The sequence below is a fragment of the Typha angustifolia genome, chromosome 7 (assembly GCF_048772165.1).
Source record: "Typha angustifolia cultivar Huaian chromosome 7, ASM4877216v1, whole genome shotgun sequence".
NCBI classification, from domain to species: domain Eukaryota; kingdom Viridiplantae; phylum Streptophyta; class Magnoliopsida; order Poales; family Typhaceae; genus Typha; species Typha angustifolia.
In genome coordinates this window covers 14,443,783-14,466,811 of record NC_133245.1, presented here as the reverse complement: position 1 = coordinate 14,466,811, position 23,029 = coordinate 14,443,783, and the positions used below count along the sequence as shown (strand labels likewise).

Sequence of the window (23,029 nt, the reverse complement as noted above, 5' to 3'; positions counted from 1 at the left end):
AAATATTAACATAAGAGGCTTAGCAATATGTTTAAATAGTTTAGGAGGTGCATTTGCCTATTTTTTTTTTTACTTATAATTTTTTAGTTTTTATTTTTCGAGAGGATGAATGCGATTTAGAATGATAGTTGAGGGGATCAAGATGTAATTAACTCTAAAAGTTCTTCATATCTCATCATTTCCACTCCTAGACAAGAGTAAAAGGTTTAATATATGAAGATAATAAATCAGTAAGGTGAATTATATGCAGAGTTTCTACAGCAAATCAATTTCGAAATTACTATTTCACAAGCTCAAGACTCTTCTTTTAACTTCTCTGTTTCTTTCTCCCTTTGACCCTGCTCACATTAGACCTCACTGTTTGATACATCTCATCATCAGATATATGACTTGCAGTGTAGTAAATCTCTGTCAAGCAACACTTCCAAACATCAGAAGATTTTTATCATCAGTAGTTCTTTTTCTTAGAAAATTTTCAGTTGTTCTAGCTCCAGTTTACATGTTTGTTGGTTCATATTCATACTGTTGTCATAGAAAGGGTCATGATGGATTGATATGTTACATTTAGTCTAGGAACTGTCAGGATGAAAGAGTGCCCTATTTCGGAAGGCGGTATAACTTCGCCAAATACAATTCAAGTGCTAAGTTGTTTTCATCCAGATAAAAGAAAAGGAAAGGGATCAGATTGTAGAAAAAGGAGATACATATTAATAGTGCCATTTTTCTGATTACAAGATCCTGCCAATGTATTATTACACCACTATGTATTAACCTGATATATATATATTACAGTCATACTTAACTAGAGAACATAATATTTCAGCATTCTTTGTATATACTGAAGTCTTCAAACTACTAGAGAAGTAGAATGGAAGTCAATGTGCAGGAGCTGTCTCCGAATTCTTGAAGAGGCGGACTTGAAATCCATTTACTAGCCTAGCTGAAGGGAAGAATGATGCGCGGTCGTTCTTGAGCTGAATCCACCTATTCAGATTCAGATTGTTCAAATAAAGCAGTAAGCATTTGCATGAACATAGCTTCAGATTTCAAAAATCTTCCTAGAGGTTGCATATCAAATGTACTACACTATAAGATTTTCAACTTTCAGATGAAAGAGGGTGAGGATATATACCTGTACTTGGTAAGAAAATGATGCAGAAAAAACGCAATCTGAACTCGAGCTAGTTCAGCCCCTGGGCATAGTCTACCGCCGCCTCCAAAAGGTGTGTAAAGTGAGCTACTTCTCCAATTTCTCTTCTCCTATGGAACCATAAAATAGAGAAAATATGTTAGTAATTTACATATGTTATACATACGAATATAGTTTTAAGTAGTACTACAACAAGATATATATATATATATATATATATATATATATATATATATATATATATATAACTATGATAGATATTACTGACCTTATTCTCTTGATCCATCCACCTCCAAGGGTTGAAACTTAAAGGCCTAGGATATATATTCTCATCCAAGTGAACAGCTGAGAGGAAGGGAACTACGAATGACCCTTTTGGAACGATAAAATCTGAAATATATCGGACAAGAAGCAAATTAGTTTAAGGTTCTATTTGGTTAAGGTCATAACAGGCATGTCAAAAGATTAAACCAAAGTGCTAATATTCATTTGGCCATTTTGAGTCCCTTTATGTGTTTTTTTTTCCATTACACCTTGATTCCTTTTCTAAATATTAAGATTCTGGATAACAATAAAAGCCACAATGTAGTGTTTACAGATCTACCTCTCCTAAGATCATAAATTCCCAGCATTATGTGCCAAGCCAATTCTTTGTGGTCTCTATGGAAAACCTTTCTCCAAGAACAGTTACTAATAAACCAACATATCAAACTCCTCACCTTTTTCATAGATACTTACTTCTACAGTCATCAAAACAATATGCTGATACTGCAAGTAGATGGTGAAGCAGACATGAAACGACATAGTAAAAGAAGATATGCTAGTATGAGAGTCTTTTACCTTGATATTCAACATCCTCTTTTGCCTCCCTCATTAACCAAATTGCAACACCCCCGAGTCTCAGGGTCTCATCGATTACCTGCAAAATCTTGCGATGCTTATTGGTGCATGAGACTACCATACATGAAGTTATTGTGTTATCCATTGTGCAATGTAACTCTTAAGAATTCCATAGAATATGTGCGAGTCAATATATGGAGCGGATAAGAGAAGGATAACTGGATTCCTTAAATCTACTTTTTGTGATTTTGACTTCTTCTGTTAACAGGAATACTGAATAAAAGATAAATTTTAGTTCCTGAGATCATACACATTGTGTGAATGTCATGGCTTTGTAGTCCTCCCACACAAGCATGTCTCCATGTTTCATTCTTCTAATACTTTCCTGCTCATCCTGTTAAAAAAGAAAAAATGGAAACAGAAGAAGTGAAATTTGAAACTTCTCATTAAGTTTGATTGTCACTTGCAGATTTGTATCATTTAGAAGCTAGACACCATGGAGTAAACTGCAGAGCTTATAGAGGCATGACTACTGCAAGTAGCTATCCTTACCAGTAGCTGCTCTAGTGCCTCAGGGCAATGTGTTAGGAAATAGACAGCAAAGAGCATTGTTTTAGCTGTCGTCTCATTCCCCGCAAAGAGTAGGTTAATTATAAAGTCTGCTACAACGTCATCTGGCAGATTCTCCTCATCCACTAGTCTCCCAAGAACCCCATTGTCTGCTGCTGATTTGGATTGCACCCTTGTGACTGCCACTATATTCTTGATCTTGTTAACTATAGTTTCCCTGGCCTGCCATGTTAATAATAAGAATGAGACATTTCTCTGATACGCATTCAGGAAGCTAGACAACTACTTAACAATCTTGTTTGTTTAATGACTTTAGTCCACCGCGTGCATGAAGGTTGTACTTATCAAATAATTGGAAAAAAAAAAACAAATGATACTAGATTTTTAATCAGTTAAAGCAGAATCGCATTGGCTAGTCTTATAGTACAGCAAGCAAAACAACAGTTGCAGATAGCATGAGAATAAAAATGAAGGAAATCCACACAGGAAGATAGGCCAGTCACCTTCATTGCAGTATGATATGCAAATCCAGGCAATTTGATAGGAATAGAGAGGCAACCATCTGCAAAGTCAGAAAACAGTTGGGATAACTCATCGATCTCGGACTCGGTAGTTACTCCAAGCAACTGATTAACCATCAGACTAATGGCCACCTTCAAACAAACCAGATCATATTACCATATAAAATAAAATTCAGTCTTTAAATAGAGTCTTCTTTTTTCCTTTGTATAGTTAGACTATAACTATTTCAATAAGTTTTGGTTCTACACTTGCCTTCCTGCATATATCTTGAAGGATTACAACTTGGTTATCCTGTAAAGCATTTATTGTTTGAAGCATAACCTTCTGGACATCTCCTAAGAAGCCAGGTTTTGAATTGAGCTTCTCCAATTTCACCATGCTTGTAGCAATCCCATGAAGCTTCCTCTGCTGTTCTCCTTGTGATACAATCACTCCATTCATGCCAACCAAATCGCGGAACGATTTTGGATAGCATGATTGGAATAATTTCCCTTCGTTTTGCATAATGAATCGGTTGAACATCGGATCAGCTGATACTACAGCTTGTCTCCTAAAGAGGTTGCATGTGAATATTTTTCCATACCTGCATAAATTCAATTGATAAATAAATAATCCATTCTCAAACTAATAGTCAATAGTTGTATCAAATGAAGTGCCCACATACCTCTTCACCTGTTCTTCAACAAATCTTGGCGGATGTGAGCTTACGACGGCCTTATACCACTGAAGGCTATCACCTATTAAAGGCCAACCTCTTCCTCCAGGTGGTAGTTTCATGGCAATCCTTCCATTTTGATTCCGTTTCAACAGCAGAAAAAAATTGAAAAAGAGTATAATAGCAACCAAAGTGGACCACAAGAAGATATAGTTTTCTTCCATTTGAATTATTAGAGTTAAAGATCACTGGAGTCTAAGTACACAGGTAGAATTCTCCAATCACCTGCTTGAAAAGAGAAGAAGATTAAAAGATTATTACTAACAGATCCAATTAATTTGCTTTCTTTTTGGTTAGATGGAGAGATTGCTCCAAATTAATATGCTACATCGTTGGTAACTTAATCATCTATTACTTCAAGAAAATTGCGGTGTTCATCTGCATCCTTTCCATCCATTTTTAACTTTGATAAATTCATCCTGACAGTTGGTCCAAGCATTTATAACTTTGATAGCATCTCGTATGATAATTGCAGAAAATGGTCTGCTGGCACAAGGCTTGCTGAAAATTTTAGAGTTGCAAAGGAGCACTAACCTTGTCTTCTGATAGTTAATCCAAACCTGCACCACAATGTCACAAGTAAGCTTGGGGCTGCTTTTATAGCTCTAAAAAGGGACCAAGCCCCTGGCAATGCTTACACTTGAAGTTCTAAATGCCACTGGAGTTGAAAGCAAAATGCATATATATTTGTCCTTTCGGTCATTTTCTTTCCATGTCCATTACCTCTAAATTAAACCAAAGAGCTTAATCTCAATGCAATAATTATAGCTGACAAAATATTTCTTATTGGTTCATCAGAGTAAACAAATCTAAACTTGTGCAGGAGTCCATCAGCGAGAAAAGATCATATCGGAGGACACCGATACATCCTACTAGATCGAAAGTAACATGTTTGCTTCAATAAACACTGACAACACCGACTAGTACTTTCAAATTGCTTTCTTATGATTTACTCATAAATTCATCAATCAAACTTACCATCAAGCTAGTGTGAGAAGGAACCGATTGAAGAATTTAATACCACCTTAACAAGATTGTTTATTGTAAACTCATTGATTGATTTGACCTGCCACACAAAACTGATACAAGTAGACTCATCAACTTTGAATTGCTTAGAAAGATGCAAATACTAAAAGAAATCGTAACACTATCTTTGTGCTTTCCATGTAAAAAGGCGAAAGCTTCAGCCTTCAGCAACTTGTTATTTTTAATCTCAAGACGATTGGAGATTAGTATATCAGTGGGGTGGCTATCAAAGCCTCCAACTTGTGTTCTTTAATACCATTGGCCTCATCGTCTGTACTCTCAGCAAATTGCCTCAGCTGCCACTCTTATTCCCATAATAATAGTAATATATTGCATGTTTGGTACTGGTAATTTACCCGCTACTCTAGAGTAGTAATTTTGATATTTTATGTAAGCCCAGCAGGATTTGAACTTATAAGGGCCTCATCTCTGATGCCATATTAACTCACCGGCTATTCTAAAAAGTCAAGTCTTTAGAAAAGGGTAATTTTTATATTTTATATTTTTAATGGTACTAACTCAACATTTTAGCCATGAAAGATGATTAAGCCACTGTCTGCAACTCTCAGTACAGTGGGAAAATAGCCACTCACCATGCACAAGTAGCTATTTGAGAGAGGCTTTCTCCTGCCTTAACCAAGACATTAGTCTTAGAACCATTGATGAGATGACAGTGCCTGTAAGAAAAATCAAACTGAGAGCAAGTGATGCTATGTTCTCTTCTATTCAGCAGATAATACATCTCAAATTTGATCGAATTTTCGAGGAAAAGGAACCATTATACTAGTTAACTGGGGCACTTGGATCCAGATAACTCAATGTCATAGTAACATAGCAATGCTTTTTACCTAGTTGATTTAGACCAACTTTAGGAGCCGATCTTTTATAATTCAAACCATTCAAACCTTGTTCATCTTCCATTCGTTAAAGAACATAGGCCCCCAGGCCCCAGCAGAGAGAACGTAGTCAGTTACTTCCCACAAAGCAAACAGAAACATCAGGAAAAAAGATACTATCATATACTTAAAATGCAACTAGAGTCAGTGAGTCACAGAAATAAGAAACAATCAGAAAACTTCTCCAAAACCATCCATTGCTGCTCTATAAAACTCATCTCTTTCATAAGCATGTTTACAAGAGGAAATTATGATGCAACGGGCATTGCCAAACTGTCAGTCTGTCACAAAACTTACAAAGACACTGAAATTCCTCATACACTAAACCCCCCTCTTGAAGAATTGCACAATTTAAGCATTAAGACTGCTGTGGTTGTAACTAGTTTTACAGAAGAATATGCAGCAACAGTAGCAGCTAGATCGATTAGCTCCTACCAATTTTAGATTGTGCACTTTAGGTTTCTCATTATATTCAAGAAACAGACGAGGAGCCATCTTCCTGCTCTTCTGTATCAGAGTCATCAGGCCATCTTCTTAATCGATTCAACATCATCAATTTCAGAAAGAGTATGAACGTGAAAGGTATCTGCATCCTCGCTGTTTTCAAAAGGAGAAGAAATAAATAACAAATAACAGTAAGTCAACTGACAGAAATATCTACAAGTAGAAAACCTACTCTGTAACACCAAATATTTCCTTAATGATCAGTGAGCTGTCTCTTGAGCAAAACTCTGGTAGCTGGATAACGATCCAAGAATTAAGTCAGTATTTGATGTAAGATATATAGACGAATCATAAGTCAGCATCTAAGCATTAAAACACCCTTTTACCAGAAAAGAGTTGCACTCGCAAATAGTGCTGTCAGAATGTGAAGCAATAATATATTAGTATTGCACCAAGAAGATACAAGTAATAAAGCCATCAAGAGATGTAATCAACAACAAGAACAGCCACCAGACTTTTAGCCACAACTACTTGGGATCTGCCATATAGATCCTTTTCCTCCAGTCATCTCGGATGTAACCATAAAAAGAAAAAAAAAATCAAAAGGTTTTATAAGACTCTCTTTGCCAAAATTGACTCATATTTCTATCTTTGTCCTTTATTGTATTTGGGCTTGGGCTCTGTTCTCCAAAAAGGTAAGAGAAATCAGTAATTATCATAACTTGATTAAGAAGCAAGAGCTCTTGAAAAGGCCTCAAAGATGACATATTTGACACTAATGATTCACCAGGACTTACTGACTGAAAATTTGCACTCTCCATTGAATGAGACCAAAAAGTCATCTACCATATCTTTGACTCAATAAAATCATCACTCACGAACACTAACTCTTATTTTTATCCCCTTTGAAGAGTTTCCTTCCTTCTCTTTCTTTTCCTTCTTCAATTCCTAGCACAACCCCGCCCCCCCTCTCCTTTTTCTAGTTTTCTGACAAAGGTCTAACTTGGTCAAGATCTACTGGAAGTTTGAAAATCCACATCCCTGACCAACTCAAAATCTTGTATTATATATATATATATATATAACATGCTGCACGAAGCAGATTACATGATCTAAAAAGCTTAATATGGTATAAATATTGCAAAGTAAAAATAGAGACTTAATGTAGTAGGCATCATCAATTCATTATCACAAACTATAAGATTCCATTGATGCAAATGAAATGGACCTTATACTTAATATGCCTACATGTCCACTAGATGTGTAGTATTCAAAGTTTGAACATCCTTTTCATATAAGAAATTAGATGCTGAAAAAAGAAAAAAAATTAATATGTATTTTCTCATGCAATATTTATTCTACACCTTAATTTGACAAAACATATGCTGTATATACCAGTTAAGATACACATAAAAAATAATTATTGTCCATTAGCTGATGGCAGACCTAGACTTGTGCTGCTGAGAATCTGAGATTCTTCGTCCAATGCAACATTCACCAAACTATTTAGACGACAGAACCAGCCTAAACTAGTAAATTAATCTGTACTAGCAGTCCAGAGCAGAACCTTTTGGAGTAAAGAGGAAAAGAAGAGACTAAGAAGTACATAACAAGCAGGTGGAATACATACATATAGAACAAAATACAAGAAGACAACCAGTTTCTATTCGGTTTTCTATCTACCACCACAATCTAGTCTCAGAAAAAAAAATTGTGTTGCAATTTAGAAAACACTTGAGTGAAACAAAATTTTCCAATTCTCTATTAAACATTCCTTCAGGCATCATAGACAGTCATTGCAATGAGAATAATGCTGGACCTTTTGGATAAGCCAAGTAACACCATCTTATTACTCATAGTTGTTGAATAGGAAAAGACAGCTTACTGAGCCAAAAATATGATGAACGTGGAAAGTTAGACTAGTTGGTATAGTTTGTAATTGAGAAACCCAATGTATAAACCAAAAATTTGTTAAGAAAAATGGAAATCTAGTCAATTCTATTCTACCATATGTGATAAATTCGTAGGCTTAAGCATGTAAATTCTCAAAAGGTCTAGGAAACAAAGTTGCCAAACACATCAACAGAAGCAAATCTAGTGATTATCAGTTCATCACATTTCTCCTTGACAATTCGCCTTGATACCTCATTTAGGATTTCCGCAACTTGAGCATCTTCTACCTTTATGCTTTTTATAAGATGTATGAGAGCAACAACTGCATCAGGATTGAATGGTTTTTCATTCACGTGTAACGGATATACTTTCTGAATACAAGTAGGAAGTTGTATTAGTTTTAAAACATGGTACAATTGTTTAGTGGACTCAGGCTTTTCAGTAAAAGAAATATTAATTGTCTTATATTCAAATACAAATTCACAACTTCTCTGTGGAGCATGTAAGTATATAGAAGAGTAAAACTTCTCATGCACGCTGTTTATGAATTGTGAGAGTAGTACTAGAAAACCTAGTTTACGAGTTAATAATCACAATATCAATTGATTATTAATGTATGGTTAAGATACAGACCTGTTCAGCAGAACACTGAAGGAGGTAAAAATCGGAATTAACAGCACTTGACGTCGAAAAAAGAAAATTTTCCAGAAGGGTTAGTCTCCTAAATAACTACATAATCGTAAAAGATAAAAGAAAAAAGAAATAAGGGATGTACCTTTTGCACAAGCTCTTTAAGAGCCGAATCAGTTACTTCTTTCTTCCCCTTCGTAAACAACTCGTCTATAGATTTCAGCAAGAATGCAGTTTTGTTCACCTGCAAGACATTTACAAGAACTTATAATTAAATAAAGCCTCGTAACTTGTAACCACTAAAATCATAAACTTTTTGCGGCCAAGAGTCCACACGAACTAGTTTCTTGCGCTTGGCCCTGGGAGAAGTAAACTTCTTAACTGTCTTCACAAAGGCCATGACGAACTTCACTCCGGTGTAGGCGAGAAGCACGCGAGGTGCCACGGCACGGTGCTCTGGCCAACCCTAGGCCCAGGAATCGCCTGGGTCACTGTTTCGGTGAACTCGACGAGGTTTAGGGCCTTCTCCTGGATCCACGGCAAGTCCTCCTTCCCCTCGTCCACTTCCTCCTCTCTTCCCGGAGCCGGAGAGGAGGTACTCTGTGTTGCATTCCTAGGATCCTTGGATTGCTGCGGCGTGGAATCTCCTCTCCATCGAGCCTTCGCTACAAGGAGGGCCAATTGCTTGCGCCGGTGAGTTTGAGGAGAGAGAGAGAGACGAAGGAAGTACCGGGAAGAATGGTGGTGCAGGTCGGGGTTGCGCTGGCGCCGGCAACGGAGAGAGGCCGGAGAAGAGAGGTGGAGGAAGCCATTAGGATTTATCGTCAACCCATCCACAACAGGTCACAGCCAAGTAGCTATCGAGCAATTGACGTGATAGAAAACAAATCGGGCTTCGTAACAACCGAGGTTTCCTTTTTGGGCCCTCATCTACATGGGCCTTTAATGGGCTAAGATGCGACACGACGTTGGCAAAAGATTGTCCGAATCACCGGGTGCAGGAATTTGCTACATCTAGTTACTGGCAAACAACGATTGGCTGCCAAAATCCATCTATTGATGTCTTTCTCAATTAAAAGGACATCGTTAGGAAGTCAAACTCAGAAACACCCAGAGTCGTTGTACCATCTCATTGGCAATCCATCCATTTATGTCTTCTCTTGGTCCTTAATTAATTTGGTTTGTAGTTTATTTCATTTAGATATCTACTCCTAAGGTTTTCAGAATTTGTGTATATTGTTTATGTTCTCTCAAACATCCATCCATTGCATATCTATCTTGGCAAAAGCACTTCACTGCTAGATTGTATGTACATGTATGTAACTTTTGTGCTGCAATAATTGACGCAGTAGAGCAGATCAAGGAAAATTACTGTCAACATTTGCAAGTTCAAAAGGAGATCCTTTTCTCCATTTCTAATTGAGTTACAAAAAATGGCACTTAATGATGAACTTCCCATATAATAAATGTTGGCATAAATGATACATCTTTTTATTTGGCATGTCAGCATTAACAGAGTTTGCTGCTTCTTGCTTTATCAGCAGCATAGCATTTGAAATGGTTCAGAAAATGATCAGAAGATTGTAGGCTCTGACAAGTTTCTCCTAAAGTGTTAATGTAGAATATATAAACAAACTTCACAAAGTAAAATTCATCAAATCTTCCTCTTTCGTTCTCTGGACCATAATGGAGGTGAAATTTTATAATCAGGAGGAGTTTCCTTATCCTGCTTATCATCACTCTCCTCATCTTCGAGAATATCCTTGGAAAATGCATTTGGATTTGCTTGGATGCAATTCTGCAAGGCAATAAAAGGGTTCACACAGTCTGATCCCTGCAAAACAAAAACCCAGTTTGCCAAACGCACATGTTAATCTTCATGAGAAACCATTTCACTAAGTAGATACCGGGAGTAACTACCCAGAGTAACGCAGCAATAGATACCAGTACTGCAACTGTTCTTACTAGAAGTGCAGCAACTATAAGCCAAGAAAAGGCAACATAAACTGCAGCTAACCAATTGATTGATAAAGCTGACATGAATTACAGACTGTTGATTACCTTCTCTTCGGCGATGCTTTTGAGAAAGCAAACAAATGCATCTGTGAATTGAGTCCCACAAGGACCAGTTTTCAAGCCAGCAATACAAGGGCATTCCAGTGCTTTCTGAACCTTTGCATCCATTGACTGCAAAAGCAAGGAATTCAACGATATTGATTATATAAGGATCAAGATATCCATTCTGCAAAGCATAGGAGATGATGCAGAATATGAACATTCAGTAGAAGTGTAAATTTTACCGCCTGAAAAAAGGACAGACCTCCTCATTTGCATCCTCGCCAAAAGTCATAGCTTCTGATGCATAGTAACATGTAGAAAAATATCAAGATGACATCCAACCAGAAGAAGATATCAAGAGAATATATGACCAACATATCTTAAGTAGCAAAGCATCAGAATGGAGGTGTACATCATAGAAGGATTCATCTCTTCCCATGAACTAGTAGTTAGAAACAGGCTTTAAAAGAATATGTTCCCAAATTTGGGGAGAAAAAAAGTATCCCATTACCGGACCAAATTTATCCTTTTCAATCACAGCATTTTCCCACATTACACAAAATTTTGACGCTCCACTCCAATGACGTCATACAATCAGAAATCTCAAGCAAATCTTACTGAACAATTAGCATATCCCAAAATATTCAAGATTAACAGGATGGAATAAGGAATAAAAGAAAACACAGAGGACTTGGAACTGGCAAGAACAATGGACTAAAATCCTTTGTTCTTTGATAATCCAGCTTTCGAACTCTCAAAAGGAACTTAAAGCAAGGAAGAAGGGATGCAGCACCTGAAATAAACACTACTGGCAACTTAGGTGAAGTAGCCTCTCTAAGAACATCTCATCTTTAAGCGATTCTTTTCCTCAAAGATACATAGATTCTATTACCAAGCTCACAGCTAAAATGTTAATAACAAGATGACCCAAGATCATTTAGCTGCTCATTGTTACCATCACTCAACAAAACCAGGGAGAATTGAAAACTCACAAAAAAAAAAATTGATATGAGACATCTTTTCAAAAGAATGGATGGTGGAGATAGAAAAATTGTTTCAACTTTACTGCAACCATCGTTATTCTCAAGGATGCAGCAGCATAGACAGAATTTTCAGCTATTTAGGTGAAAACGATTTATCTAATCCCATGACTTAGATAAGCACAACCAAGCTGGAAGCTAAGTGTTTACCAGAAAATGTTGATAAATTCCATCTCTCCACGAAAGATCTTATCCAGGCTACTCCTAATAGCTACATGCTACAGCCAAAATTTATCGCATAACAAGAACAAGGAAGATAAAGTTCGAGCTTTATGCTTCAAATAAAAAATCTCGCCACCAATAAAGGCGAAAGAAAGCTTTGATTAGAGGGAGCAACACTGACCTGCTATTAAGTCTTCCATGGAAGCTGGCGGCGGAGACGGGCCCGCAGGAGACGGCTCGGCGGCCGGAGGATTTGGAGGTTCAGCCGCGGCGGCCAGATGGCTCTGAGGTTGGCCCATTTAGAGAGAGCGAGAAAGATCGAAAATAGAATATAGGGTTTATAAACTCGCCGCCGGATCGAGAAGAGGCCGAGGACCAAACCTTCTAGATTCAGAGTCACTTAAATTTCACTAAGCCCAACGTAATCAATGTCGTCACACAACCGTCATACCATTAAATTAAACTATTAAATTATTATAATTTTTTTAATAATAATTATTTAAAATTAGAGTCACACATTAACCTTAGTCTTAGGAGGTACTTTATGAAGATTCTCGCGATTGCTGTTTTATGAGTAATTGGTCGGAAATATGAGATTTGTACATATTTGCTATCCTTCTCGAATTAAATTTAGATTGATTGAATTTTGAGAATTTTTTTAATTAAATTCAGATATTATTAAATATAAATAGGTTGAATCCGAATGCAAATCAAATATTCGTTTACCCGTAAATAAAAAAAATTAATTCTACTTAGAAAGACTATTACTTCTCAAGTGGCAAGTATCTAAATAATCCAATTCGACTTGACCCATATGCGCTAGTAACTAGCGGGAGGATTAGAACGAACCAGCTAGGTACAAGCAAGTAATGTTAGATTCGAAATGATAGTAAAATTCTTACTCAAACCAAACTATTTAATTCCAATCTCAACTCTCAAGAAGTATTGGTGAAAACGGGTTAAATTAACTTAATTCGATTCAGATTTGTATTCGGATTATTACAAATCTGCTACTCATTTCGAATTCAGTTCCGAATACAAATAAATTAATCAAATCCAAATTAAGATATCTTATCCGTTTAACCATATAAAAATAACTAATTCTGCAATACGACCAAAGTACCCAACTATCCAACCCGACCCGACCCGACCCGCTAACGGTAAACCTAACAGCTATCACTTACCACCTGCATTTGGGCTCCCGCTGTCTCCCTCTTCACCCGTCTCCGTTTCCCTCCCCTCGCTGCCGCCCCCTACCACCACCTCCTCCCCTCTTCGTCGACTTCTCCGGCCTCCTCGCCTACTTTCTCGAGCACCACCCTCCCGCAGGATCGTCGCGGTTGGTCGGGAATTGGAAGGCGATCCCTTGCTTTGGGAACAGGGAGGAGTGGGAAAACATTGATAGGGAAGAGGAACGCGAGCTTGTGAATAAGATTTTTTCGGCAAATTTCTTTCCTTGACGTGCCCTTCTAGGGACTTCGAGGTCCCCGTCGCAGCTTCTTGCTTCGACGCCGGCAAATACGACTTGTGTTTTGGAAGCAGATGCTTCAATCACTCAGCAGATATGTGGGGTTTCATCTGTTTGAATAAATGGTTAGTTAGCATGATTACGTTTTTTTTTATTTGATCGTATATTTGCTTTCCTCTATAGCTTATGTTGCTGCATTATTCTTGAGAATTTTTTATTTCCAATTTGATCCAAGATGTCACCATAATGCTTTGACTCTGGCAAATGTTCTGGATTGAGATGATTTTAGCTTTACTCCTTTTTAGGTTGTTTGCAATAGGCAAAAATTAGGTGGTTATATGCAAACCATGGTTTGAAGTTTGGTCCTAAACAGAGACATTTCGCCAAAACTAGCATCCAACCGAAACAACCATAATAACAATTTTTTTAATATATATTTTATATTCAAAGCTAAATTTGACTTGAATCCAACTTATACCCAACTCAATATCAACTTCATTGCTTATTATATGTTATTAGATTTTGTGGGATGCCATGACAAATAAGATAAACACTATTTATCAAAAGAAGTCCAAACCTGATACAATAAAACTAGAACCGAAATTGATTGAAACTGACCAAAATGTTTCTTTTCTAACCAAGATGAAACTGAAACTGAAACATCAAAATATAATGCAAGCAAAACAGTTTTCTTCATAACTCCCCTCGGCTTTCTCCCATAGGGTTTAGGGTTTATATGCTAGCTTTGATTACTAATTTTGAGAAAATATGCAGTTATATGTTCTTTATATGCCCAAAATATCCCATTTTCTTAATCTCTTGCTTTAATCCAATAACCTATTAATGAGAAAATTTCTTAGTTTCATGGTTTATTGCTGTAAAATTAGTGTTCACCAAGATTCTGAAATTCGGAATTGAGATCGGAATTAGCCGCTTGAAAAAATGATATGTATTGTATCAGATTATTTTTAATTATGTAAAATTCTAGATATTATTTAAAAACGCAGAAAAATTTCTAAAAGTTCAGAAAAAAATAACTGAAAATAAGAAAATAAAACTTAGTCACATACGAAGCCTAAAAATCAAATAAAAAACTAATTTAAAATCATAATAAATTTCGAGCTGAATTTGATAAATTTTTATGCTCATAAATTACTGTCGTAAAAATGAGTTGAAGTGGGAAGATCTCTTTTCACTATTGTTTTGCAACAGTAAGAAAAGGAGAACTAAATAGCGAATGAGAAAAAGAAGAAAAACGAGAAAAAAATAAAAGAGAAAAAAATACTCACCCAACTTTACCAAGTGAGGAATAGCTTGAGGGGCTTACTAGTTTGACCGCTAGATGAGTTTGGTGAAGTGAGGAGAGGGTAGAGAGTGTGTGTGAGACATTGGGGGTAAAAATTAAAAACTTGAAAATAAAGCAACTATAAACTGACCAATTATCGGTATTTCCTCGATAAGGTCCATTGTAGATTCAACCTGAATCTTAAAAAATTTAGTTTCAGCCGAGTTTCGACCAATTCGGCCAATCCCATCGGGTCATGATTGATCGATTTTGTGAGCCATGGTGTTGACTGTTGTGTACGTGTTCTTGACTTAGATAGTTCTAATTTTCTTCCTTCAAGAGGAACATCCCTTGATGTTGTTCTATTAAGAGGATTATCTCTCATCTCATCTCATTAATATACATATATTCAACATTGTGTATGATTGGAGAGCACAATCCATTCTTTTGGTATTTCAATTCCTGTGGGTTAAAATGAAAAGCAGATTTCAAATTTTTCATGAATTTGGGTACCATCTTTTATTGGTAATTTTTTGTCCAATTAGAATCTTGAAAATTACAATTTTTTCCAATCAATTATGTACATAAGGTGCACATATACTCTGAAATGTGAAAGAGGGAGGATATGTCCTGTAAATTCATGATTCAATTTGTTTTCACCTTTTGCATACAATTACTATATAATATGTGATGGTTTGAACTTGGATTGGTGCTAGTCTTTGCTAATTGAAGTTTATGTAGGAGAATATTATGGCTCTTTGTTCTGGTCATTATTTAGTTTATATCCGAATATGTTTAAGATTTGATTCATATTCATATCCGGTTAGGATTTGATTTGTATCTGTATTTGCTTAATATCCAATTTATATCCGTATCCATTTAAGATTCGATCTGTATTTGTATATTTTTAGTTAGGATATGATTTGAAAATTTTCTATTTATCTAATATTCATATATGAATCTTTATCTAGAGCAAAAATATAGATTCGAATGTGGCTTGAGCACTATTCAATCCAATTTGACTCCTATTGAGAAGTAGGGTTGTAAATGAGTTAAGCCGAGCTCAAGCCAAGCCACACGGAGCTCGAGCTAAGTGTCAGCCTTAAACAAGCCCATTTTCAGGTCATAGACGAGCCGATCTCAATTCAAACCTTCATTCTCTTCTTCCTTCACTCTTGTGGTTTAATGCTTTAATTGCATCAACTCATGTGTCTAGGAAGGTACAAAGATTTGAGCTTTGTGGCTAATTTGGATAAATCAGTAGATTCGGTGATTCGTGTGGTTCATATAATTAATTCTTTGTAGCATTCTTCATGAGTGGTCAGTTATGCAGGAGAGCTCCATTGCCTACCCTTAAAAGAAGGAAATGGTGGTGGTATTAGAGCCTTAGAGGTATAAGCAATGTAATCAAGTACACAACAGTGCTGAGCTTATATGAAGCCGCATGACTTCAAGTCCCTGAGCTCTAGTTGTTCAACATCACTATTCAACTAAGGACGAGTAGTGCTGCTTCCACCCTCACCCATGGCGTTCAGGTTCAATCCCTCTCCTTTGGCTCCCTCAATGGAGTTATCAGTTGCCTTCTTGAAATGAACCAGGAGGAGGAGGCCAAAGGAGGAGCATTGGAGGAGGCCAATTGTGAGACAAGGGATGAGAGATGAGAGTGTTAGGGTTTTGGTGAGATTTGGTTTGAAATGATTTATTAGGGAGAGATATGAGTCATTGGATCAAAAGATCCGAACAATTAGAATATACATATATATTAATAAATAATATTTTTTGAACTTATCTAGTCAAGCTTGATTGAGCTGGCTTTGGCTCAAAATTAATTTTGAGCCTTGTATTTTATTCAAGCTTGGCTCAGTTCAGTTCAAGTCGAGCTCGAATCATGACTGAGCCACTCGTTTATTTTGACTTCCCTATTAGGAAGTGCTGGAAACCTCTCCTACTAGTACCCCTCCCTCCCTCTCTCTCTCTCTCTCTCTCATGTGCGCGCACAAGCTTACTCTTCTTGCATGCATATGTGTGATTTGGAGAGATGGCAGTTTTAACTCCAATTTTTTCCCCTCTTTCTTTTTTGCTTTAGAACTTGTCTTTTTGCTAGTAATGGTGGCTTCTTGATTCAATTGAAAGCTGCTTGATTTTCAAATCAATTCCATCAGTAGCTGTGGTGTAAACGCAATCTACGTGGAGAATGCAACTAAACAATTCGGTGAGGATCTCTCCTAGAAGGCTAGAAGCGATTGAAATTAATTCAAGGGCCACAGGTTCATTTGAAACCACGACAGATGTGGTACTATCACCAAAAGAGAAGTATTTGTTACGTATCTTTGATGCAAATGTTCTGATAACTTAAAAATGCCAAATGATTGTAGTTTCATGTATTTTTATATGTTTATATTATGTTGAGATAATGGTTGTTGGAATGGAATGTATGTTGTTGATTTTGAGATATAATCATTTAAATGATTACATGATTTAATTGGTTTTACATTAGTTGGCCAGTGATAAAGTAGGAAGATGAACTCCACTATTTTGAGAGCAAGAGAATTTAATCGTAGCAATTTAATTCCATTGCGTTCCAAACAATGAAATCTGTTACATTGGAAATTAATTGATCTCTTCTTTACTGAAACATGTGAGTTTCACCCTCATGGTTATTTTCATTGCGTTCCAAACAATGAAATCTGTTACATTGGAAATTAATTGATCTCTTCTTTACTGAAACATGTGAGTTTCACCCTCATGGTTATTTTCCTTACAGTGAGATGAAATCATAACCTCCCCACTCCTTAAAACTTTTCCATGTTCTCATATTCTTGAGAAGAGCAAGGAGAACTTGTAGTAGCTCAATGGGTGATCTTCTGAAGGACCATATGTTTGCTAGCCATGCCATTGCTGTAGGCAGTGCCGTTGCTGTAGCCACCTCCCTCACTCATCCCCTCGACACCCTCAAGACTCTCGTCCAGGTAAATTGCCAAACTAATAGTTATTTGATAATTGATACCTCAGATTTCATCAGATGTGGCTTATTCCTTTTCGCTTTTGCTGATCCAGGTTGGTGCAGGGCCTAAATATCAATTGGGTCTCTCTCAGGTGGTAGAAAGAGTCAAATCAGTATCAGGGATTTCAGGTGCGCGATAATATCTATTGGATGCATTTAATAATTTCAGGTATAGACAAAGCTGAAAATGGGTTGTTGTAGTAGTCAATGGTTCATTCTGCAACTGCAATTATAGATTGTTCGCTAGATTTTTCTTTGATTAGAAGGGGAGAATGGTTAGTTTACCTGACAATGGATGGCTTCATACCATTTGATTTAGGCCCCATTTGGTTATTGGTTAGGAGGTTCCTTAACCTAGATTAAGAAACAGCTCTAGATTTGTAATCAAACATAAGATTATCCCTTAATCAGATTAGAAACACTGTACAGCTAATTTTAATCTTATTCCATATAGAAGCTCAATTATAATTTACCCAAAGAGAAATGAGTATAACTAAACTAGATTTCCCCTTAACCGGCAACTAAATGCCACCTTACCTTTTACAAGATGGATTTCAAGATAACACATTTACATTGTATAGTTATCACGAAAATATAGCATCTGAGAAGAGTAGCAATGTAGCATGATAATCTTTTACTTTATTTAAGTTCTTCATAATAAAATTCTCTATAACATATATGTACCATTTCAGGTCTTTATAGCGGACTTGGATGGTCAACAATTGCTAGGGTTTCAGGAATTGGAGCACGTTTTGGAATCTATGAAGTTTTAAGTGCTTTTTATAAAGGTATTATTTTCATGTTTGATTTAAGCAGCCCTTTAGGAAGTCTATTTCTAAGTTATCTTCTCCTTGTTAATAACATCTTGTTAAAACCCACTTTTTTTAAAAGCTGATGGATACGGAGATTAACACTATAATATTGACAAATTTAGTATGATTAATATCAATAAATGTCGTCCACTCTTGGCCCACTAACATGAATTCATGCCAGCCATTACTAAGGATTTTACACCAGGTTTGCTTTTAAATAGGCTAATGTGATATTTTCTCTTACAATGTGTTTTTGGAGCAGTCCTTTCTATCTCAAAATGAGATTCTTATGCTTGAAGCTCTCTAGTCTTTTTAAAAGTAAACAGAGTACATAAATGTTTATACATGGAGCAATATGCCGACAAAGCAACAAGAATAGCAGCGGTAGAATTGATTTTTTATTTAATATCATTTAGTGAGGTTGTGCGAACCATAGAAGTTAGTTTATATATCTTGTAATTCTTCCTTTTTACACTGCAATAAGATGGTTAGTATCATGGTTTATGGTTTACTATTCATTACATTGGCTATTTAGCATTTTTTTGATACTATATGGTGAAAAATATTGAGCTTGTTTACTAACAAGTTTAAGCCCACAATACTTACCATGATAGTTTTTCTTCTCACATGGGAAGTAACAGATGTGATTAAAATGTTGATTTTTTTCTGATATTATAGTTTTGTTTGACAGATGGAAGGGAAGACAACTATGTATATGTTTCAGAGGCTCTTTTGGCTGGAATAGCTGCTGGTGCCGTAGAATCGATAGCATGCACACCATTTGAACTTCTTAAGCTTCGCAAACAGGTTTCTGTGTCACGCTTGAAAGCTGCGACCTCTGGTAATGTGATGCAAGAATCAACTCCTCTAATTTCTAGACTACTACCTGGCTATACTCCTGATATGAAAGCATGGAGTAATACTGTTGGGCTTTTGTCCACCCTGTCCCCAAAAAGTCCAAATATGGTTGGCAAACTGGAACAGTATCCTTGGACGCTGACCGGCTCTGGGAGACCTCCATTAGCATCTGATGTTAAAAGGCCATCTAGTATCATATCACTGGAAGGTTGGAGTGCTTTATGGAGAGGACTTCGACCTGGAGTAGCTCGAGACTGTGTTTTTGGTGGTGTTTTCTTTTCTACTTGGCAATTCATTCACATAGCAATGCTTAATTGGAAGGCCATTGACATAAAGCCTCCACCAAGGTTGGTAATATTTTTGACGTGCTACTTAACAAACTTTTATACCTTTTTCCTTCAGTTGACAATTGAATTCTCACGTCATTGCATGGTTAGTAATCCTTTTTCTTGAAACAGAAGGATAATAACTTCACACATTCTCTCTTCAGTGCATCACAAGAATTATGTATAAATACGCACATGTTTATGCAGAAATATATCATATATATGAATCCCATCATATATCTGTGTATGAACAGATTTATGGCTTATTATATTATGTATGTATGCATTTCTTTAGGCAGGTTTTCAGATGAACTATACATATTGTTTGAATCGGTCCCCTTATCTTGACAGTGCAAATTCAGTGCTAGGGTATCAGATGTTGAAGTTCCACTCCCTTGTTAGTGATACTTTGCTATCTTTTTTTTTTAAAAAAAAATTTAACCTTGATGATTCAAAGCATGTAAGCAACCAACCCATCGTGAAAGTAGAAAAGGTAATTGATAGTTCAATAATATATCTTTCTTGAGTTGGTGCGTTAAGAAGCATTTAAACCCATTGCACTTTGAATATTAATAGATAATGTCTAATGGTTTGGATTGTATTGTAGGTTCTATCTTTTGTTGCTCGTCTTATCTTATCGGAGTACTAGCATTATTCATTCTTGCCAACTTGGATTATATTTATTAGCCCCGTCATTCATTTTACCTAATGGCTTGGAAACTTAGGCTATATTTGTGCTCTTGTTTCCATCACTTTGCTTGTTAACATAGTTGACATATACGTAATGACCATACATTTCTATTAGTTCATTTTAGCATTCAAAGGTTGCCTTTTTTTTTCCCACTTGACATATATGTATTGACCATACATTTCTCCACTTGTATTCTTTTCTTCTTTTCTTCCCAAGGACTCTTGTAGTGATTCTTGTGCCATTAGTTATTTTTGTCTGACAGGAAACTTATACTAGTTATATTATGGTCTTATATAATGTGCTTTGACTAATCTTTCCCCATCATCTTCAACCCCATTTGACTATTCTGGATAGTGTTAGACTACTATGACATTAAAATGATATCAGCAGATAACAGGTTAGATTTTATGATACTTCTATATATAATATCATGCTGGTCTTTCAAAATATAATCCATATAGTTGTGGCAAATTGATATTCCTTAATTAATAATGATCTATCAGTCATTGACATTCTTAATGCAAAAAGAATCTGGCAGTTAATGTAATACACTGCTATTTTTATTTTGAGTTATATGTTCTATGTTCTTTAGGTCAATTGAGGAAGTAGGCCCTGTATCTCCGCTGGCTTCTAGTCTCGCTGCTGGCTTTTCGGGGACAGTAGCTGCTGCTGCTTCCCATTCATTTGATACAGCCAAAAGTCGTTCACAGTGTATTGTTATACCTAAGGTATTACTCAGCAATGATCCTTTAGCTTGCTTTCTAATGTAATATTTCATCAATTTTGAAGGTCTAAATCTAGCTAAGAATCACCATGATAAAGTGCTGTGAGGACGTTGGGTATCTGGTTTAGATGAAAATTATGACTTATGAGTAATTAGATAACTTTATAATACAGCTTATTGATAATTAATCTGAACTGATTAAAAATTAGTTCCTCACTGGTCATCTGCTTTCCCATCCCATTGTGCAACAACTGACTTTTCCCTACTTGTATATTACGCTAATGTAAAGAAAAACTTGTTTATAACCAAACCAGTAAGAAAATCAGAATATCCTTTCCCTTTCATAGTTTCATTAGGTATGAAATATCCACCACCACATACACGTATTTATCATGTGGGTAAATTCTCTCATGGAATATTACATGACTTGTTAGTAAAATATTTTCACAAAATATACAGAAAATGTTTCTGTACCATAAACAATCATAAGCATAATAAATTCAAATACAAATTCCACAGGCCACAACAAGTCTTTAAAGATATATGTCTAAAATACAATCTAAATCATAAAACCTTCACCCGGGCTAAGTGCAACTAAATAGTAATAAAGATAACCCTAACAAGAAGTAAAAATTGCTACTCCTCGCTACTTGCATGCGTTTACTTAAATTGTGAAGGTATCCAAAATACTCTAGCTCTTCTTAACTAGCAACTCATCCTAAGTCCCGAAATCCTCTTTGCACGATACTGTGCCTAAGCATGGTTTTGAGGGCTTGGATTAATCCGATTCAGCTCCGGTGCCAAGGTTTCATCGACTCCAGCATCAGTAGTATTAGAGGAGAAAGAGGGAGGGAGTGAAGGTGGAGTCGAGAGGGCGAGTGAACAGTGGCGGCTGGGAATAATAAAAAAAGAATTGGTGGGTGAGGGGGTTAGCTAGGGCAACACACACGTCTGGCGCATGTGGGATTTATTTTTTCCGCTCTGGTTGTTACAAGATATGTGTATGATAATGCATCATAGTCACTGGCTTGCATTTTGCAGTACATCACTATGGAGAGGAAGCTTCTTAGATGGAAACCACCTGGAATATGGCTTGAGAGAGTAACTGGGATGTCTCCTGCTGATAGGAACCTCATGTTCCGGGGTATCTGGTTACGGATGGCACGCAATGGAATTGCCTCATTTGCACTTGTTGGATGCTACTTTTTTGCAGTTGATCATCTATTATAGGCAACATTCTGCAACATCTGGAACTGAATTTTAGAACACTGAGAAACAAACCAGGTCCCCTGCTAAAGTTTATGTGCAAAGGTAATTTTTGTTTTGTTTTTCTACTGTTATATCCTTTCAGGTCGGTATTCAGTATCATATTTCATCTTCATCTTGTTTATTCATCAGGGCTGATCCAAATGTTTGATGCTATCAGAAGTGAACGTCGTTAAGCCACTTCGATATGATGGTTGGCAAACGAGCTATGAACTACGTCGAGAATTCAATAGTATTGTATTCATGGACCAAGAGTATTTATTGGTGACATTCAGGTGAAATGTGGGCAGTACAATTGAAGCTGTTCACAGTGGAGAAGTTTCTGAGCTCATAACAAGAAGTTTGATGAAAAATGTGTATTGCAATGTAGTATAATACAACTCTGAGAACTTGAGAGTTAATTATCCACTTTACTCTACTTTGCATTGAAGTATAATACAACTCTGAGAACTTGTGTCAATTTAACGATCCTTCCTTTAATGAATTGTCCTTCTAATGTTATAAAATGTTCAATATAATGGATTACATTTCAGGCAGGTTTTTTTTTAAAAATCTAAAACTTATTATAATCTTTTTTTTCTTCACAGAGAAAATTCTCTAAATGAGAAGAGGCAAAATTAACAGTGAAAGAATTTATAAGAAAATATAT

General features: G+C 36.3%; 4 protein-coding genes across 10 annotated transcripts; 1 reads left to right on the top strand and 3 right to left on the bottom strand.

Annotated features, from left to right (window-relative positions):
• Positions 1-685: 685 nt before the first annotated feature.
• Positions 686-4,424, bottom strand: LOC140763238 (abietadienol/abietadienal oxidase). The gene is made up of 10 exons (XM_073101329.1): positions 4,332-4,424; positions 3,747-4,022; positions 3,335-3,665; positions 3,064-3,213; positions 2,543-2,782; positions 2,301-2,384; positions 1,991-2,069; positions 1,419-1,540; positions 1,133-1,260; positions 686-984 (listed from the first exon to the last, which is right to left on the bottom strand). The coding sequence occupies exons 2-10, from the start codon at positions 3,959-3,961 to the stop codon at positions 876-878; spliced, it is 1,458 nt and encodes a 485-aa protein (XP_072957430.1). The 5' UTR covers positions 3,962-4,022; positions 4,332-4,424; the 3' UTR covers positions 686-875.
• Positions 4,425-5,899: 1,475 nt separating this feature from the next.
• Positions 5,900-9,543, bottom strand: LOC140761877 (uncharacterized). Of its 6 annotated transcripts, none has more exons than XR_012104642.1 (6): positions 9,027-9,543; positions 8,832-8,930; positions 8,690-8,735; positions 8,308-8,427; positions 6,396-6,457; positions 5,900-6,316 (listed from the first exon to the last, which is right to left on the bottom strand). XR_012104642.1 is itself a non-coding variant. In XM_073099393.1 (5 exons), the coding sequence occupies exons 1-5, from the start codon at positions 9,084-9,086 to the stop codon at positions 6,241-6,243; spliced, it is 417 nt and encodes a 138-aa protein (XP_072955494.1). In that variant the 5' UTR covers positions 9,087-9,543; the 3' UTR covers positions 5,900-6,240. The 6 variants fall into 6 exon arrangements, 2 of the variants coding, with proteins under 2 accessions (XP_072955494.1, XP_072955495.1); XR_012104639.1 differs by having other exon boundaries at positions 9,069-9,543; XR_012104641.1 differs by having other exon boundaries at positions 8,308-8,378; positions 9,069-9,543.
• Positions 9,544-10,120: 577 nt separating this feature from the next.
• Positions 10,121-12,968, bottom strand: LOC140762706 (mitochondrial intermembrane space import and assembly protein 40 homolog). The gene is made up of 4 exons (XM_073100611.1): positions 12,128-12,968; positions 11,007-11,041; positions 10,748-10,873; positions 10,121-10,520 (listed from the first exon to the last, which is right to left on the bottom strand). Exons 1-4 carry the CDS (start codon positions 12,243-12,245, stop codon positions 10,341-10,343), a joined length of 459 nt encoding a protein of 152 aa, XP_072956712.1. The 5' UTR covers positions 12,246-12,968; the 3' UTR covers positions 10,121-10,340.
• Positions 12,969-13,131: 163 nt separating this feature from the next.
• Positions 13,132-22,893, top strand: LOC140762705 (uncharacterized). 2 transcript variants are annotated; one of them, XM_073100609.1, is made up of 8 exons: positions 13,132-13,539; positions 17,464-17,668; positions 17,757-17,832; positions 18,396-18,491; positions 19,207-19,720; positions 20,983-21,118; positions 22,156-22,425; positions 22,513-22,892. In XM_073100609.1, exons 2-7 carry the CDS (start codon positions 17,552-17,554, stop codon positions 22,342-22,344), a joined length of 1,128 nt encoding a protein of 375 aa, XP_072956710.1. In that variant the 5' UTR covers positions 13,132-13,539; positions 17,464-17,551; the 3' UTR covers positions 22,345-22,425; positions 22,513-22,892. The 2 variants fall into 2 exon arrangements, with proteins under 2 accessions (XP_072956710.1, XP_072956711.1); XM_073100610.1 differs by lacking the exons at positions 13,132-13,539; positions 17,464-17,668 and having other exon boundaries at positions 17,761-17,872; positions 22,513-22,893.
• Positions 22,894-23,029: the final 136 nt, after the last annotated feature.